This window comes from Bubalus bubalis, chromosome X, assembly GCF_019923935.1.
Source record: "Bubalus bubalis isolate 160015118507 breed Murrah chromosome X, NDDB_SH_1, whole genome shotgun sequence".
Classification (NCBI taxonomy): domain Eukaryota; kingdom Metazoa; phylum Chordata; class Mammalia; order Artiodactyla; family Bovidae; genus Bubalus; species Bubalus bubalis.
The window spans coordinates 63,414,615-63,433,638 of record NC_059181.1 but is presented as its reverse complement, the minus strand read 5'-3'; the positions used below and the strand labels follow the sequence as shown (position 1 = coordinate 63,433,638).

At 41.0% G+C, this 19,024-nt stretch overlaps 1 protein-coding gene across 7 annotated transcripts in view; it reads right to left on the bottom strand.

Moving 5' to 3' along the window:
* TAF1 (TATA-box binding protein associated factor 1) overlaps positions 1–19,024 on the bottom strand; it is a 107,515-nt gene that overhangs the window by 26,434 nt on the left and 62,057 nt on the right. For 3 of the 7 annotated variants that reach the window (XM_025276719.2, XM_044937284.1, XM_044937285.1), the window contains exons 35-39: positions 16,306–16,431; positions 15,425–15,526; positions 15,013–15,169; positions 14,291–14,468; positions 10,258–11,071 (exon numbers count right to left, since the gene is read on the bottom strand). In XM_025276719.2, coding sequence (XP_025132504.1) covers positions 10,852–11,071; positions 14,291–14,468; positions 15,013–15,169; positions 15,425–15,526; positions 16,306–16,431 — 783 coding nt within the window. In that variant the 3' untranslated portion in view covers positions 10,258–10,851. Of the gene's footprint in view, positions 1–10,257; positions 11,072–13,239; positions 13,340–14,290; positions 14,469–15,012; positions 15,170–15,424; positions 15,527–16,305; positions 16,432–19,024 lie in introns of those variants that run through there. The other 4 variants (XM_025276721.2, XM_044937287.1, XM_025276722.2 and 1 more) reach the window with 3 other exon arrangements.

Below are 19,024 nucleotides of genomic sequence, written 5' to 3'. Positions count from 1 at the left end.
TAAATAAAAAAACTTTTTGCGTAGTCATATTTTTTGTGGAGGGAAAATTCAGTTTTTACCCTATTTTCAAAATTGTCCATACTCCAAAAACTGGGTAAGATCCATTGTTTTAACCATTGTTTGATAGAGAACAACGGAAAAAGGCCGAAAATTCCTTACTGATAAGAAATCAATTAGTTTTAAGTTTACATATTGAGGCCTAGGAATTTTTGTAATGTATCAGTAATATTGGGAAAGCTTTATCAAATTATCTAAATCAGGGATTAGAGAAGGATGGGGCGGGGGGTTGGAACAAGTCTCCCTATCACTTGTTTTTTTGATTAAGTGATGTCCAACTCTTTGTGATCCCATGGACTGTAGCCTGCCAGGCTCCTCTGTCCATGGGATTTTCCAGGCAAGAATACTGGAGTGGGTTGCCATTTCCTTCTCCAGGAGATATTCCTGACCCAGGATCAAACCCATGTCTCCTGCATTGGCAGGCAGATTCTTTACCACTGAGCAACCAGGGAAGCCCACCTGGGAGGCTTTAAAAAAAAAAATTCTCCTAGACTGGTGAGCTTCACCACTACATACCTAGGAGTTACCTCACACACCCCTCCCAGAATCTAGAACCTTTGTTTACTAATAAAAGTTTATCTTAGTTCAGTTCAGTTCAGTCGCTCAGTCGTGTCCAACTCTTTGCGACCCCATGAATCAGAGCACGCCAGGCCTCCCTGTCCATCACCAACTCCCGGAGTTCACTCAAACTCATGTCCATCAAGTCGGTGATGCCATCCAGCCATCTCATCCTCTGTCGTCCCCTTCTCCTCCTGCCCCCAATCTCTCCCAGCATCAGCGTCTTTTCCAATGAGTCAACTCTTCCCATGAGGTGGCCAAAGGACTGGAGTTTCAGCTTCAGCATCAGTCCTTCCGATGAACACCCAGGACTGATCTCCTTTAGGATGGACTGTTTGGGTCTCCTTGCAGTCCAAGGGACTCTCAAGAGTCTTCTCCAACACCACAGTTCAAAAAGCATCAATTCTTCGGCGCTCAGCTTTCTTTACGTCCAACTCTCACATCCATACATGACCACTGGAAAAACCACAGCCTTGACTAGACGGACCTTTGTTGGCAAAGTAATATCTCTGCTTTTCAATATGCTATCTAGGTTGGTCGTAACTTTCCTTCCAAGGAGTAAGTGTCTTTTAATTTTATGGCTGCAATCACCATTTGCAGTGATTTTGGAGCCCCAAAAAATAAAGTCTGACACTGTTTCCACTGTTTCCCCATCTATTTGCCATGAAGTGATGGGACCAGATGCCATGATCTTAGTTTTCTGAATGTTGAGTTTTAAGCCAACTTTTTCACTCTCCACTTTCACTTTCATCAAGAGGCTTTTGAGTTCCTCTTCACTTTCTGCCATAAGGGTGGTGTCATCTGCATATCTGAGGTTATTGATATTTCTCCCAGCAATCTTGATTCCAGCTTGTGCTTCTTCCAGCCCAGTGTTTCTCATGATGGACTCTGCATATAAGTTAAATAAGCAGGGTGACAATATACAGCCTTGATGTACTCCTTTTCCTATTTGGAACCAGTCTGTTGTTCCATGTCCAGTTCTAACTCTTGCTTCCTGACCTGCATATAGGTTTCTCAAGAGGCAGGTCAGGTGGTCTGCTATTCCCATCTCTTTCAGAATTTTCCACAGTTTATTGTGATCCACACAGTCAAAGGCTTTGGCATAGTCCATAAAGCAGAAATAGATGTTTTTCTGGAATTCTCATGCTTTTTCGATGATCCAGCAGATGTTGGCAATTTGATCTCTGGTTCCTCTGCCTTTTCTAAATCCAGCTTGAACATCAGGAAGTTCATGGTTCACGTATTGTTGAAGCCTGGCTTGGAGAATTTTCAGCATTACTTTACTGGTGTGTGAGATGAGTGCAACTGTGTGGAAGTTTGAGCATTCTTTGGCATTGCCTTTCTTTGGGACTGGAATGAAAACTGACCTTTTCCAGTCCTGTGGCCACTGCTGAGTTTTCCAAATAAAAGCTTATCTTAACTCCCACTATATTTGAGGAAGAAACAAAGAAACAAAAAGACTGGTTTAAACTCTTGTCTTCAGGGTCATATGTGCCCAGCACTAAACTGATGTTATTTTCAAAGACAGGCAGACTGTCATAATTTGGCATAAAGAAATTTAGGAAGTGAGTTGTCTAAAATAAAGTTTCTAATATACTTTCTACAGATACAGTTGTCAAAACTGAAGCAAAATGTATCTGGCACCCAACCAACCTTCACTTCTCATTGACAAATTCTTTTTCCTTTCTAAGTATTTAACTATTTCTCCAGTTTTGAGCATTTATTTGCTCCCAGCTTTCCCACATAACCATTTCCTCCCTTTAAAGTATTCTTGATTTCAAAAGGAGGAAGCACGCAAAAAGTGAATAGTTTTGCAATCATTAATATGACATACCCTCTGCCTACTAAAATGTGATTTAATTCTGCTTATTCTGTTATTTGACCACTTTTAAAGATAACTGAGTCAAAATTTTGGTTGATACAAGGTCTTATTTGTACTACGTAAGTGACAGAGTCACAAGGACAGGATATAATCGTACATTTCTGTTCTATAAATCAGGATGAATGGATATTTAAAAGCTGTAATATAGAGTTGATTGAAAAATACAGTACTTCGAGATCCCCAAATGTGGAAAATCCAAACCTATACAGGCAAAATTTTAAAGAAATGATTTTGAAAGTCTCACATCTATTTAAACCAACTTGCAGAATTTATAATTTATATGTAATATAAACTGTCACTTTATGCATGACGTTTATAAATGATAGATTGAATGCATACCATTAAGGGTAATTTACTATTTTTAAAAAACCTTGAATATTAAGTTATTATGAACCAAAAAGCAAATTTGTAATACTATGTACCTGATAATTCAGTTTAGTTCAGTTCAGTCATTCAGTCATGTCCAACTCTTTGCAACCCTATGGACTACAGCACACCAGGCCTCCCTGTCCATCACCAACTCTCACAGCCTACTCAAACTCATGTCCATCATATCGGTGATGCCACTGAACCATCTCATCCTCTGTCATCCCCTTCTCCTCCTGCCTTCAATGTTTCCCAGCATCAGGGTCTTTTTAAATTAGTCAGCTCTTCGCATCAGGTGGCCAAAGTATTTGAGTTTCAGCTTCAACATCAGTCCTTCCAATGAATATTCAGGACTGATTTCCTTTAGGATGGACTGGTTGGATCTCCTTGCAGTCCAAGGGATTCTCAAGAGTCTTCTCCAATACCACAGTTCAAAACCATCAATTCTTCGGTACTCAGCTTTTTTTATAGTCCAACTCTCACATGCATACATGACTACTGGAAAAACCATAGCCTTGACTGGATGCACCTTTGTTGGCAAAGTAATGTCTCTGCTTTTTTTTTTTTTTTTTTGTCTCTGCTTTTTAATATGCTATCTAAGTTGGTCATAACTTTTCATCCAGGGAGCAAGCGTCTTTTAATTTCATGGCTGCAGTTACCATCTGCAGTGATTTTGAAGGCCCCCAAAATAAAGTCTGTCACTGTTTCCATTTTTTCCCCATCTATTTGCCATGAAGTGATGGGACCAGATGCCATGATCTTAGTTTTCTGAATGTTGAGTTTTAAGCCAACTTTTTCACTCTCCTCTTTCACTTTCATCAAGAGGCTCTTTAGTTCTTCTTCGCTTTCTGCCATAAGGGTGGTGTCACCTGCATATCTGAGGTTATTGATATTTCTCCTGGCAATCTTGATTCCAGCTTGTACCTCATCCAGCCCAGTGTTTCTCATGATGGACTCTGCATATAAGTTAAATAAGCAGGGTGACAATATACAGCCTTGATGTACTCCTTTTCCTATTTGGAACCAGTCTGTTGTTCCATGTCCAGTTCTAACTCTTGCTTCCTGACCTGCATATAGGTTTCTCAAGAGGCAGGTCAGGTGGTCTGCTATTCTCATCTCTTTCAGAATTTTCCACAGTTTATTGTGATCCACACAGTCAAAGGCTTTGGCATAGTCCATAAAGCAGAAATAGATGTTTTTCTGGAATTCTCATGCTTTTTCGATGATCCAATGGATGTTGGCAATTTGATCTCTGGTTCCTCTGCCTTTTCTAAATCCAGCTTGAACATCAGGAAGTTCATGGTTCACGTATTGTTGAAGCCTGGCTTGGAGAATTTTCAGCATTACTTTACTGGTGTGTGAGATGAGTGCAACTGTGTGGAAGTTTGAGCATTCTTTGGCATTGCCTTTCTTTGGGACTGGAATGAAAACTGACCTTTTCCAGTCCTGTGGCCACTGCTGAGTTTTCCAAATTTGCTGGCATACTGAGTGCAGCACTTTCACAGCATCATCTTTTAAGATTTGAAATAGCTCAACTGGAATTTCATCACCTCCACTAGCTTTGTTCATAGACATGCTTCCTAAGGCCCACTTGACTTGACATTCCAGGATGTCTGGCTCTAGGTAAGTGATCACACCATTGTGATCATCTGGGTCATGAAGATCTTTTTTGTATAGTTCTGTGTATTCTGGCCACCTCTTCTTAATATCTTCTACTTCTGTTAGGTCCATATCATTTCTGTCCTTTATTGTGCCCATCTTTGCATGAAATGTTCCCTTGGTATCTCCAATTTTCTTGAAGTGATTTCTATTCTTTCCCATTCTATTGTTTTCCTCTATTTCTTGCATTGATCACTGAGGAAGGCTTTCTTATCTCTCCAAGAGTTCTTGGAACTCTGCATTCAAATGGGTATATCTTTCCTTTTCTCCTTTGCTTTTTGCTTCTCTTCTTTTCACAGATATTTGTAAGGCCTCCTCAGACAGCCATTTTGCTTTTTTGCATTTCTTTTTCTTGGGGATGGTCTTGATCCCTGTCTCCTCTACAATGTCACAAACCTCCATCCATATTTCATCAGGCACTGTCTATCACATCTAGTCCCTTAAATCTATTTGTCACTTCCACTGTGTAATTGTAAGGGATTTGATTTAGGTCATACCTGAATGGTCTATTTCCCTACTTTCTTCAATTTAAGTCCGAATTTGGCAATAAGGAATTCGTGATCTGAGCCATAGTCAGCTCCTGGTCTTGTTTTTGCTGACTGTATAGAGTTTCTCCATCTTTGGCTGCAAAGAATATAATCAGTCTGATTTCGGTATTGACCATCTGGTAATGTCCATGTGTAGGGTCTTCTCTTGTGTTGCTGGAAGAGGGTGTTTGCTGTGACCAGTGCGTTCTCTTGGCAAAACTCTATTAGCCTTTGCTCTGCTTCATTCTGTACTCTAAGGCCAAATTTGCCTGTTACTCCAGGTGCTTCTTAACTTCCTACTTTTGCATTCCAGTTCCCTATAATGTAAAGGACATCGTTTTTGGGTATTAATTCTAAAAGGTCTTGAAGGTCTTCACAGAACCGTTCAACTTCAGCTTCTTCAGCAGTACTGGTCAGGGAATAGACTTGGATTATCATGATATTGAATGGTTTGCCTTGGAAACAAAGAGATCATTTTGTTGTTTTTGAGACTGCATCTAAGTACTGCATTTCCGACTCTTTTGTTGACTATGAAGGCTACTCCATTTCTTCTAATGGTTTCTTGCCCACAGTAGTAGACATAATGGTCATCTGAGTTAAATTCACCCATTCCAGTCCATTTTAGTTTGCTGATTCCTAAAATGTCGACTTTTACTCTTGCCATCTCCTGTTTGACCACTTCCAATTTGCCTTGATTCATGGACCTGACATTCCAGGTTCCTATGCAATATTGCTCTTTACAGCATCGGACCTTGCTTCTATCACCAGTCACATCCACAACTTGGTGTTGTTTTTGCTTTGGCTCCGTCCATTCATTCTTTCTGGAGTTATTTCTCCGCTGATCTCCAGTAGCATACTGGGTACCTACTGACCTGGGGAGTTCATCTCTCAGTATCCTATCTTTTTGCCTTTTCATACTGTTCATGGGGTTCTCAAGGCAAGAATACTGAAGCGGTTTGCCATTCACTTCTCCAATATCCTGATAATTAAAAATTTGCAATTCTATATTTTTTCTAAAGCGCTTATGTTTACCAAAGGATCATTGTGAATACTGTTACAAGGACTATGTGCATCAGAATTATAGGTATGCATATTAAAAATGCACATTTCAAGCCCAGGAATTTAAATTTACAATAAGCAACCCCTATTTCCATATTGATGTAACACTTGTTTTAAAAACAGCTGATACAGAGGATAGCATTAATTTGGGAATGTTGCTGCTTATTTAACTTATATGCAGAGTACATCATGCGAAATGCTGGGCTGGATGAATCACTAGATGGAATGAAGACTGCCGGGAGAAATATCAACAACCTCAGATATACAGACGACATCACTCTAATGGCAGAAAGTGAAGAAGAACTAAAGAGCCTCTTGTTGAAGGTAAAAGAGGAAAGTGAAAAAGCTGGCTTAAAACTGAACATTCAGAAAACTAAGAACATGGCATCTGGTCCCATCAGTTCATGGCAAATAGATGGGGATAAAGTGGAAACAGTGGCAGATTTTGTTTTCTTGGGATCCAAGTCACAAAATTGAAAGACACTTGCTCCCTGGAAGAAAAGCTATGACAAACCTAGCAACGTATTAAAAAGCAGAGACTTCACTTTGCTGACAAAGGTCCATCTAGTCAAAGGTATGGTTTCTCCAGCTGTCATGTATGGATGGGAGAGTTGGACCATAAAGAAAGCTGAGCACTGAAGAATTGATGCTTTTAAACTGTGGTATTGGAGAAGACTCTTGAGAGTTTGTCCCTTGGATTGCAAGGAGATCAAATCAGTCAGTCCTAAAGGAAATCAGTCCTGAATATTCACTGGAAGGACTGATGCTGAAGCTGAAGCTCCAATACTTTGGCCACCTGATGCAAAGAGCTGACTTATGGAAAAGACCCTGATACTGGGAAAGATTGAAGGCAGGAGAAGGGGGCGACAGAGAGTATGAGATGGTTGGATGGCATCTCTAACATAATGGACATGAGTTTGAGCAAACTGGGAGATAGTGAAGGACAGGGAACCCTGGCATGCTACAGTCCCTGGGGTCACAAAAAGTCGTACATGACTTAGCGACTCAATGACAGGGAACTAAGATCTCTCAAGCCACGTGGTGTGGGGGAAAAAATCACTTGGAAAGAAAAGAATCACTTGGGGTATCTGTAAAATATACAGACCACCAATCTTCCCTAGGCATTGTGACTCAAGAAGGTTTAACTGGGGCCTAGGAATCAGTGTTCCTGAAGCACACCAGTGATTTATCTTCAAAGTCAGGGGGTAATATTAGATTATATTCAGCAAATATTTGCAACATAATTCCTAAAACCCTGGAGTTGCCAAAGAAGTGTAACTAAACTATCAATAGGAAAAGATTGGCTATTTTTACACTGATATGGAGCTCATGTTTTGGAAACACAATCCTGAGGTCACCTTTTCAAGCTCAATCCTAGTCCCACTGAAAAATTTCCCACTACTTTCAGGATATAGACAAAACTTCTTACCAGCGTCTACAAATGCCGAGAGGTATGGTTTCCTTCTTAGTTGCTTCTCTATCCAATACTCATCCTTCTGGTCTTAAAGGTGACCCTTCTCCAGTCCAGTTTCCCCATTAGTAAAACAGAAATAGTAACACCTATCTCAGATGGTTCAGGATCAAATGAGATCAGGTAAGAGCTCTCTGTACAGAAGCTGGCAAAGTGAACGGCAGCAATTATTTAATCAAACCAAGCTCTGTTTCTACTTCTTCACATTGAGTTCTTCAACCCACCTGCCATCTGGTTTTTGTACCCACCATTACAAGGAAACTATTTTCACAAGGCTCACCAACTGCCAAGTCCAAATGACAAATTTCAGTCTTTATTTGATTGACCTTTCTGCAAGTAAGGGGGAGACAGAGGATGAGACGGTTGAATGACATTACTGACTCAATGGACATGAGTTTGAGCAAACTCTGGGAGATAGTGAAGGACAGGGAAGCCTGGTGTGCTGCAGTCCATTAGGTCACAAAGAGCTGGACACACCTTAGCAACTGAACAACAACAAAAACAGTGTATCCTGGTTTCCTCATACTTCTGGCCAGTCTTTCAAAGTAACTTTCTTGGTTCTTTCATTGCTTCCTTTTTCAGACTTTTAAAAAATATTTTATCACAGCAACACATGCTTATTTATACACCGATGACAGCTACTCAGCAAGGTCTTCCTTGACCATTAAATTAGAACCCTCACCCCAAACCCTCTCATATCACTTTGTCTTCAGAGTACTTCTCTCACTCTCATTCACTTATCTGTCTTCCTCTCCCACTAGATCCTGAACTCTATGAGGGAAGGGGGTATGTGTTATTCACTGCTATATTCAGAGCACCAACAATAATGCCTGGTACTCACTAGGCTCAATCAATGTTTCTTCACTAATTAACTGAAATATCCCTCACATTTAATCACTTGTAGATTTTACCTCCCCTCAATTCTCTCAAATCTTTGCCTGTTCTTGCATAAGAACAACTGACTCATACTTTGCTTAAATGACTCACAACCATATGCAGTCCTATTCTATAGTCCATAGCCCAAACTGCTGCTAAAATTATCCAAATCGTTCAATAGATTCTTACTGCCTTTAGGATTAAGTCCAGATTCTTTTGCATACAGAGCTCTCTGTGACCTTCATGTGTGCTCAGTGGCTCAGTTGTGCCAGACTCTTTGCAATACCATGGACTGTAGCCTGCCAGGCTCCTCTGTCCATGAGATTCTCCAGGCAAGTATACTGGAGTGGATTGCCATGTCCTCCTCCTGGGGATCTTCCTGACCCAGGGACCAAACCTGTGGATTTCTTATGTCTCCTGAATTGACAGGCAGGTTCTTTATCACTAGCGCCACCTGGGAAGCCCGGTGGCTCAATAAATGCTGAATGAATGAATGAATGAATACCATGTATCCATCTAATCTCCTAAACCAAAATTCTGGAAGTCATCTTCCATTTTTCCTTCTCCACTCCCAAATGCCAACTGGTCACCAAGTCCTGTTGATCTGTCCCCTAAATATCTCTCAAATTCACCCCCTTCCTCCCTATCCTAATGCCACAGTCCTAGTTCAACTGTATTTGCCACCCTCCAAACCATTCTCCACACTACCACTGGAATTATTTTTTTTTTATTTTTATTACAAAAATAATATGTTCTTATAAAAATTCAAATACAGAAATAAAAGCACAATGCCCCACCCAGTATACAAATAAACATATAGCCCCTTCCCCTCCAATCTCATTGCCCAGAGGTTATCACTGTCAACCATTTTGTGTAAATCCTTTCAGACTTTTTCCTTTGCATATACAAGTATATGTAAACACATATAAATATATACATGTGGTTTTATCATTTACAAAAATGGGATCACACTTGTTACACATGACTCTTCAATTTATTTCTTCATTCAATATACTGAGAATTTCTAAAACACAAATCATATTTTATCACTCCACTAGCACATTTCATTTCTAATTAATATAAAATTCACATTCATTAGCATCAATTCAAAGCTCTTGATGATATGCTTCCTGTCCATCTTTCAGTCTCACCTAGAGCCATTCCAGCATGGAGGGACTGGAACATAAACCACCTTAAATCCTTTCTGGAACAAGGCAGGTACAAACAAACAAACAAACAAACAAGGAACACACTCTGCTATTTGCCATTTCTGGAGTTTGGCCTTTTCATTTCATGTGACACTCTGCCTAGACTTTTCCATCTGGCAAGCTCCTACTAATTCTTCAACAGTCAGCTTAAAAATTATCTCTAAGAATACTTCCCTGACTTTTTCAGACATGACTGCTCCTCTATTTTCTCCTATGTTTTATACCTAGCTTAATTGCACTTATCTTACAGTACTGTAATGATTTATTAACATGTTTTGAATTTCCCTCCCCCTCCCCCAACTTAATGGTGAGCTCTTTCAATAAAAGGAATGTGTCTTATTTAAGTTTGCATCCCAAGGAGCTGATAGAATGCTTATCATGGAGCAGATGCTTAATAACAAATCTGTTGAGGATTTTATGATTCTAGGAACATTTACTGAGTACCTATTCTGCACAGAACCATATCCTAAGCATGAAAAGAAACAGAAGACACAGTCTTTGCCCTAAAGAACTTACCATTTCCCTACCATTTCCCCTGGGGGTGGGGGAAGGACAGAACACATTTACATGGCGACATATCATTTCTGACAAATATGCTGTTTCAAAGATTTATAATTTATTTGCCTCCAATCCACTTAGGAACAAGGCATTGTATAATCAAATAAATAATAAATAACGGGCAGTTCAGTTTGTCCAATAGCTTTATGGTTTTAGTGTGGCACAGAGTCCACCAGAACGCAATTCTCTGTCCCAACAGGGGGCTGTCAATGGTTACAGCCTGCAAATTAGAAAACTGAGGTGATATCATGCTTGGAAATTTTCTAATACATCAAGAGGACATAAAGTTATTAGCTATTTCATAATTTCTCTTCCTTCCCCAGGAACAAAATGATACCAAAAGCAATTAATAGAGTTAAGGAGAGTACTGCAGAAGGAGGAGAGTGCTCTCTTTTTGTTAGTGATGGGGAAAGGGGGTTGCCTGGTTTTAAATCAAAGGGTGGCACTGCCTCAGAAAAATCAGAAGAGTTAATTTATTATCATTTACTTATTATTTTTTAAAAAGCTACAGTATTCATTAATTTGGTAGTTTCAGGATCAGACACTGTAACAAAAAATATAAACAAATGGGGGAAAGGTGAGCTAGGCTGGAGAACAGGGAAGGCGGACCAAGGAGGCCGAAAGGAAGCCTCATTCATCAGAGTCCAAGTCACTGTCCCCAGCAATGGAGTGGAAATCCTCACTGTCCTCCTCGTCCTCTGACAGCTGGACCTGGCTTAGTACGCTCGGCCCAGAGCGTTGCTCTTCCTCCTCATCTTCTTCCTCCTCTGATACCTCATACCCACCGATGCTGCTGAAGCTCGTGTCTTGGGTGTTCGACTTGGGATCAGGCTCCTCATAGCTCCCATAACTGAGAAAAGAAACATGTCATCTCTCAAGCTCGGACACCATCCTCTAGCTGACCAGTCCCGTTCTCAGTGCCACCAAGGGATCAGCCCATCTCACCTCCCCTGGCCACTAAAATGATGGCTCTGGACTATTCTACGGGTACCTGAGAGAAAAATGATCCTATTCTAAAACATCAACTTGCCAACTTCATATACGCAAGAATCTGAATGAAACTCCCCTACACCTGAACAACACACTGCTAGCTTACGTGACCATAAATGCTCTGATAAGCCTTGTAGGTTTGTCGACCACTTATAGCCTCACTCATCTACATATCCAATTAGTCAACAGTCCTAAAGATTCTACCTCTTCAATATATCTCACTTCTATCCCCATCTTTCCAGCCCTATTCTGCCTGCTCTGGCTTCATTCTTTGAGATCTCTGGCCTGCACCACTGCAATCAGTCTTCTTCCAGTCTTGCTCTCCCCAATTAATTTCTTCACATTTCTGCCAGAGTGCTCTTTATTTTTGTTTGTTTGTTTATTCTTAATTTTACTTAAAAAAAAAATCACACAAGTAATGCACGTTTACTGGTTTAAAAAAATTAGAATATACAGCAGAAAAAAAAGGAAAAAATCACCAATAACTCTACTACCCAGAGATACTCTTTCAGTATATGACCTTCCAAATTTTTTTCTATGCAGTTTACTTTGATGCTTAAACATTTTTTTTTAATTTACAAAATTGGAATGCTCTATATACTCTTCAGGAATCTGCTTTTTCACTAACGTTTATAATGAACATCTTTCCATGTCAATAAACATACATCGATAGCACCATTTTAACAGCTGTGTGGTATTCCACTGTGTGGCTGTAACATGATTTATTTCACAGTCTCTCACTAGAACATTTAACCTGTCTTCAATTATTCCACTATTAGAAACAATGCTGTGATGAACATCTTTGTACAAACATCTTGATGAAGGTTATTTTATTATTCCCATGGAATAACTCCCTAGATATGGAATTGGGAGGCCAAAGAGGATATACATTTTTTAAGTTTCTGATTTGTAAGATAAATTGCTATACCTCTCTCACCTACCCCATTTTTTCAATTTCTATTACCAACCAGTGGTTTCTGAATGTCCTTTTATGCACGTCTTTTCCAACACTGGGCATTATTATTCATTTTAATCTTTGCCCATCTGATAGGAAAAAAATTGCATTTGGTTGTTTTATTGCATTTCTTTGATTCTTAGGGAAGCTGAGTTTTCATAATTTATTGGCCATTTGCATTTCTTCTGTGAATTAATTCATGGCTTCTGCCCATCCTTCTTCTGGGGTACAGAGCAATCTTTTTAAAATACAGATCTGATCATACTACTCTCATTCAATGTCTGCCCAAAATTCTCAGGCCCTTCAAGATTTGGTCCTTACTTACCTACCTCTTTAAACTGTCTCTATTACACGGATCATGATGAAAAGCACCAACTACACTGAGCTACTTGTATTCTTGAGAAGTGTTTCATGTCTCTGTGTGTTCATATATGCTCTTCTCGGTCTCTGGAATGCCCTTCCCTTTCTTCTTCATTTAGCTAATTCCTACTCTGATTCAGCTCAGTTTCTCTAACCAGCTCCCCTACTCCACTCCTACCCAAGCCCCAGAAAAATCCCGTGGTTTCCTATCACAGCACTTTTCATGTTACACTGTGATCATCATCTGTTTGCCTGTTTTAGACTTCCCACTAAACTGAACTCCCTGAAGGAAGGGATAACATCCTAGTTGCTTTTGTACTTGTGACAAATATTTGCTCGATGAATTAAGGCTCTTAACTGCTTGCCCGATGTGTGCTTAGTCACTCAGTCATGTCTGACTCTTTGTGACTCCATGAACTGTAGCCCGCCAGGCAAGAATACTGGAGTGGGCTGCCATGCCCTCCTCCAGAGGCTCTTCCCAACCCAGGGATTGAACCCTGGGTCTCCCTCATTGCAGGTGGATTCTTTACCATCTGAGCCACCAGGCTTGTTGGTGGCTTGCTGGATACCTTTGGCTTAGATGTATCATATGTATCTTAACATATCCAAAGACAAATTCATTTTTTGCCTCCCTTCCCACTCCATCTAATACCTGTTTTCCCTCTTACTTATGTCAGTGACATTCCCATTCATTACGTATCTAATCTCCTTACCTCTTAAATCCAAATGATCTGTCCTCTAAACAGCTCTTAAATATGTCCCTTCCCTTTCCTCCACTCCTCACAGATCCTAGTTGAATTTCTTATTATTGCCCTGAAAGTGAAAGCGAAGGCTGCTCAGTCATGTCTGACTCTTTGTGACCCCATGGAGTCCATGACATTCTCTAGGCCAGAATACTGAAGTGGTTAGCCTTTTCCTTCTCCAGGGGATCGTTCCAACCCAGGGATCGAACCCAGGTCTCCCACATTGCAGGAGGATTCTTTACCAACTGAGCCATAAGGGAAGCCCAAGAATAGTGGAATGGGTATCCTATCCCTTCTCCAGCGGATCTTCCGAACCCAGGAATTGAACCAGGGTCTCCTGCATTGCAGGTGAATTCTTTACCAACTGAGCTATCAGGGAAGCCCAATCATTGCCCTAGAGTTATTTAACACATAAACTTGATGTTACTTTCTTTTCCTTAAAGTGATGATTCTCATTAACCACAATCCACATGTCTTAGCACGCCATTTAAGGTCCTCTAACAACATAATCCCTTGCTGCTTCTAGAGTCACAACTCCCAACAACTTCCCTTTGGTCTGGAATTTCTTTGCTATATTTCTGTGCCTTTGAACATACTGTTTCACCTCTAAGGATCTCCTCACCTGCTGCCACTTACATACTTAGTAGACTTCTATTCATCCTGTAAGGCCCAGTTCAAATGTCCCCTCATTTGTGATACTCCCTGATTACTCCAAGCAGAGTGAGACACTTCCTCCTCCTCAGTGTGACTTGGCACTTTGTACTAAACTTATGCTATATAGCTCTTCTCACACTGTATTGCAATGATTTTGTATCAGTCTCTTCCACTAGACTGTGAGCTCCTCAAGGGCAGGATATGTCTTGCTCCTTTGTGTATTCCCAAGGGCCTAGCATAGTGCCTGGCCCTAGTAGGTGCTCAAGCAATGTTTGATGGATGAAAGTAATATGATGCTGGGCCCTCTGACATCATAGCTGAGCACTGATGCCACAGCCCCCGTACGTAGCATGTTGCTATCGATTACCTGATATTGCTATCCTCCAAACCATGAGAAGCCTCCCCACCGTCTCCCTCATAGGACATCATGCTTTCTTCATTTTCCATGCCCATCCTTGTGTTTTCTTGAAGCATGCGGGGCTGTTTGGGTCTTATTCCACCAGATCCTACATCCGAGTCACTTCCACTTTCACTCAGCTGGATAGCTATGAAAAGAGAAATCCTGAGATAAGCTTGACAGAATTAACATCTTTGGCTTAGTCTTCCAGAACAGTTAATCCCATGCATCTACACAGGTATCTTGCCTGGACCCTCCACCTCAGAGGACTGCCTAGGGTCAACATTGACAAGATTTATAGTTTGGAAAATGAATTAAAAAACCATTTCAGTGCAATCTGTTTTTTTTCCCCATCATCTCCTATATTATTCCCCTACCACTGCGATTAATTCACAAACATCTCTTTTTCTTAATTTTCTTTCCCTATTGCCACATATAACACATCTTTCTCATTTTTATCCAAGTATTCAAATCAAACGCTGCTTTGGCATTGCTTTTCTGACTATCATCTTTTTCTACCTATGCTGTATTTTTTCACGTCTTCTAAGACCAATGAATTTAATCATCCTATGAGTGAATGCTCAGCACCCTGAGGTCTATTAATGGGACTTCAATAAAAGAACAGCTTTTTAACAGCATATGTGGCCCAGAGCTTCCTCTGAGCCCTGAGTGTGCTATGGTGAGCTATGTACCAGAGAAAGGATTATCTCCTTCTTCATCACTCCCAGCATCTTCCTCATCATCTTCTCCTTCAGACATAAGCAAATCCTCATACAGGACACTGGCTTGAGGCTGTTGCACAGTTCCTTCCTCTTCATCTGCAAGATCACCATCTGCATCTTCACCTTCCTAAAGGAGACCAGTTGAGACCATTAACTGACCAACTAAGAGACCAGAAGCCACCACCAGCCGCCCCCTTGCTGCCTTACAAGATATAATTTTGGTGGATAGATTTGGTCAGCTGGTTCCAAGGATTAAAGTCATACTGGGCCTCACTATAGAGACCCTATGGTATCGCCTGGGGACTTGGCCTGTCCTGTACTTCTGGGGCACCTACCATATAAAGGTATAATGAAACCATAAGCTTTCTGTAAGCATACTCACTGGGGCTGGTGTCTTAGGTTTCCCATCCTCCTCCTCATCATCATACCCTTCAATATCTACATCAGAGTCTTCCTCGCCCAGCCTACCTCGGCCCTGGTGCATCTGAGTAAGGAACACAAATAGTACATCATTGAGGGACATGCCGGTAGGAGGAGTTAACCAGGGGCTCTCACCCAGGACAGATGCTCCTCCCTGATATCCCGGCCAACCCCACAGCTAGTGGGGGCTGTTACACAGCTCAAAGCATGTGCATTTTCCCCCATTCATTCTTTGGAAATCACAGGTAGGGTAAAAATTAAACCCAAAGAATAGGAAGGTCCTTGGTCTGTTATTAGTATAGCATCACAAGGAGACTTCCTTTCTAAACAAGCTTTTCCTAGCTTGTGTTGGACTCTTTGGGACAGAAAAACCCTCCTGGATTTTGCACTCGCCAGTGGAACCTTGACCGAGATCAGCTGATAAGATTTCTGGCTTCAGATCAGGAGTATCTGCTGATACCTCTAGAAAAGGCCAATTTAAAAAACTTAATTTTAAAAACAACTTTGATAACACATGTACAGTAAGGTAGCAGGGCAATTATTTTGAACTATGTCTCTGAATGCAGCTGGTCTTTCCAGTCAGGATACTCTGATGCCTCACACACTTTTCACACTTGTGTCTTAAGTTCTGCCGTGCCTGACTCTGCCCATCATGACAGAAGACAAGCCAGTCACGTGACCTGCCACCATCCCACCTTGAAATCACATTTCCAGGCTTTCACTCCCAGGGCCAAGGGGTCTGATCATCATCCTTGACACATGTCATATATCACCACCATTACTCACCCATCCCCTACCCCTAAGCATACTACCAATCTCACTAAGAGAAAAAGACTATCCTACCTGTGTCACCTGCTTTTCTGGAGTGGCAGTGGGAATATCCAGGACAGACATATTGCTCTCATCTTGAAATACAGAGGCATCTCGAGACATACTGAGGGATGTGTTGGTATCATACAAATCAGGAGGCTGTGGCACAAATCATACAACTTAGCTTCTATTTAGTAAAGGGAGTAAAAAATTCAGAGAACTCCCCTTTAGTGCATTCACTGAAGAAAAGGTCATGCAGAACAATCCATTTAAGGAAAAAAAAACATAGTTTTGACACAGCTTTATGGGCAAGTTTTGGGGGCTCTCACAAATATTGCTCATTCTATCAAAGAGGCATCTGATGTATATGATCAGAAGCCTGAAGCAGAAAAGCATCCAAGCTATGGGACAATTCTATGTCCTAATAGCCTCTCTGGTCAATAACCTAATTTCTTCTAAGTGTGGTCTTATTGCTTTTAGGCCCAGGGCTCCACACCACTGCTATTCTGTCTGTTTTGGTGTAGAGACATCTAAAATGGGATAAAGAAATGTCAATTCCAACCAGAACATGGAAAGGGGTAATAGCTTATGAGCTCACTAGAGGATAATATGAGGCAAAATAGCATGGTGAAAAACCACGGACTTTGGAGTAAACTGCCCTAGGTTTGAGTCCTGGCTCCACCATTTGCTAGCTGAGTAACTTAAACAAATAACTTAATGTCTCTAAGTCTTAGTTTCAACTTTAAAACATGGATGGTAATGTCTACCTCAAATGGTTGTTGGGAAAATTAAGAGATGTGTATACATGCTCCTTACCCCATGCCTGGCAGTCAAAAAATTATAGCTCCCTTCCCTCTTCCTTCTCCTAAAGTGAAGAGGGATTTAGCAAATGGACTATTCAGTGAAAGGAGGGTGTGCAAAGTAGCTTCAGTCGTGTCTGACTCTTTGAGATCCTACTCTGTCCATAGGGATTCTCCAGGCAAGAATACTGGAGTTGGTTGCCATGCCCTCCTCCAGGGGATCTTCCTGATACAGGGACTGAACCCGAGTCTCTTATGTCTCCTACATTGACAGGTGGGTTCTTTACCACTAGCACCACCTGGGAAAGGAGGGCAGGAGGGACTAAAAATTAACAGGCTAGCAAAGCCTGCTCATTTAGGAAAGGGCTCTCTAAAAAGTTGGCTGAGGGTATAAATATCACACAGTTATTAAAAATGTCTTCAAAGACCATTTAATGAAATAAAATGCTCATAATATAATGTGAAGTGAAAACAAGACACAAAATAATAATGACCAATTTCACGTTATAAATGCACACACACGCACATTACAGGTTTGAAGAAACACACCAAAATGTTCACAGTGGTTTGGTTCTTTCTCAGTGGTGGACTTGATTTTTAAGTAATTTATTTATTCTGTATGTTTCCCAATTTGTCACAATGAACATGTACTTTTATCAACAAAGAACCCACATATGTGTTACTTTGCTGTTGGTTTTGTTTTTAAAGCAAACAAACAAGGCTGAGTGGGAACAGGGTTCTGGAGAAAGGAAAAACTGAGTTCAAAAGGATTACAAGTGCAGATAAAGTAGTTGTGGAACAAAAGAAGAGAAAATTAGGGAATGAAACACTATGTGGAAAAATATAAAGCAAGCAATTTTAGATAACATGTCAAGCTGAATGTATAGTGCAATATAAGCTGGGTAGAAATAGTTGAGTGAAAATACATTGATTACCACCCATTTAGAGGTGGCAGTACAGTATGATTACTGTCATATTTCTACACAACAAAATTGTATTAAAAAGGCAAAAGCAAAGCACTCGCTCAGTCGTGTCTGACTCTTTGCGACCCCGTGGACTGTAGCCTACCAGGCTCCTCCGTCCGTGGGATTCTCCAGGCAAGAGTACTGGAGTGGGGTGTCATTGCCTTCTCCAGGAGATCTTCCCAACCCAGGGATTGAACCCAGGTCTCCCGCATTGCAGACAGACGCTTTACCGTCTGAGCTACCAGGGAAACTTACACACTTTTTAGTATTTAATAGCATTTGGGTTTGAGAGTAATATTAAGTAAGGACAATCACTCACATGTATCTTCCTCAGGTTCAGAGGTAATGAACTGGGCTTACTAAATGTGTATATATGAGTGAAGGCAATGATAAGAGAGTGAACTGGAATAATGAAGAGGCAATACCTACACCCTACTCTTACCAGGAGATCCTCTAACTGCACCAAACAGCTACTGCTCAGGAGGGAGCACAGTTGCCAGGTTTTCCTCAGCTATTTTTGAGACAGCATTGGAGGGGAAGGACTCACCACAGTGCTAGACTGATGCTGTCATAGACCAGAGCAAACCATGTGCCACTCAGTAGTTAGACTCTCCTGAGGAATGATGGCTAAAACCCAGGCTTTAACTTACCAGAAAGGGTCTGTGGAAGCTGTTGGGCCTATTAGCAAATAGGACCTTCCTGGGGAACATCACTCACCCAAGCCCCCTTGACCCAATCTGCCCACATACTCCTAGAGCTTTTCCTTGTTCTGGGCCTGGAGGAAGTATCTTAGGGCTCTTTGTATTTGGCCCCTCAGTGACCTAGGTTTTAGGGTAAAAGAGAGAGTAAAAGATAGATAGGGAGACTGTATGAATGAGATACAGACAGCAATTATCCAACAGAGATCACAAAGGCTGCATTTATTAGTTCAGAGTGAAACCTGAGCAGAATGAAAAAGTTTTCCAGTGGGAATTGGGAGAAACTTGT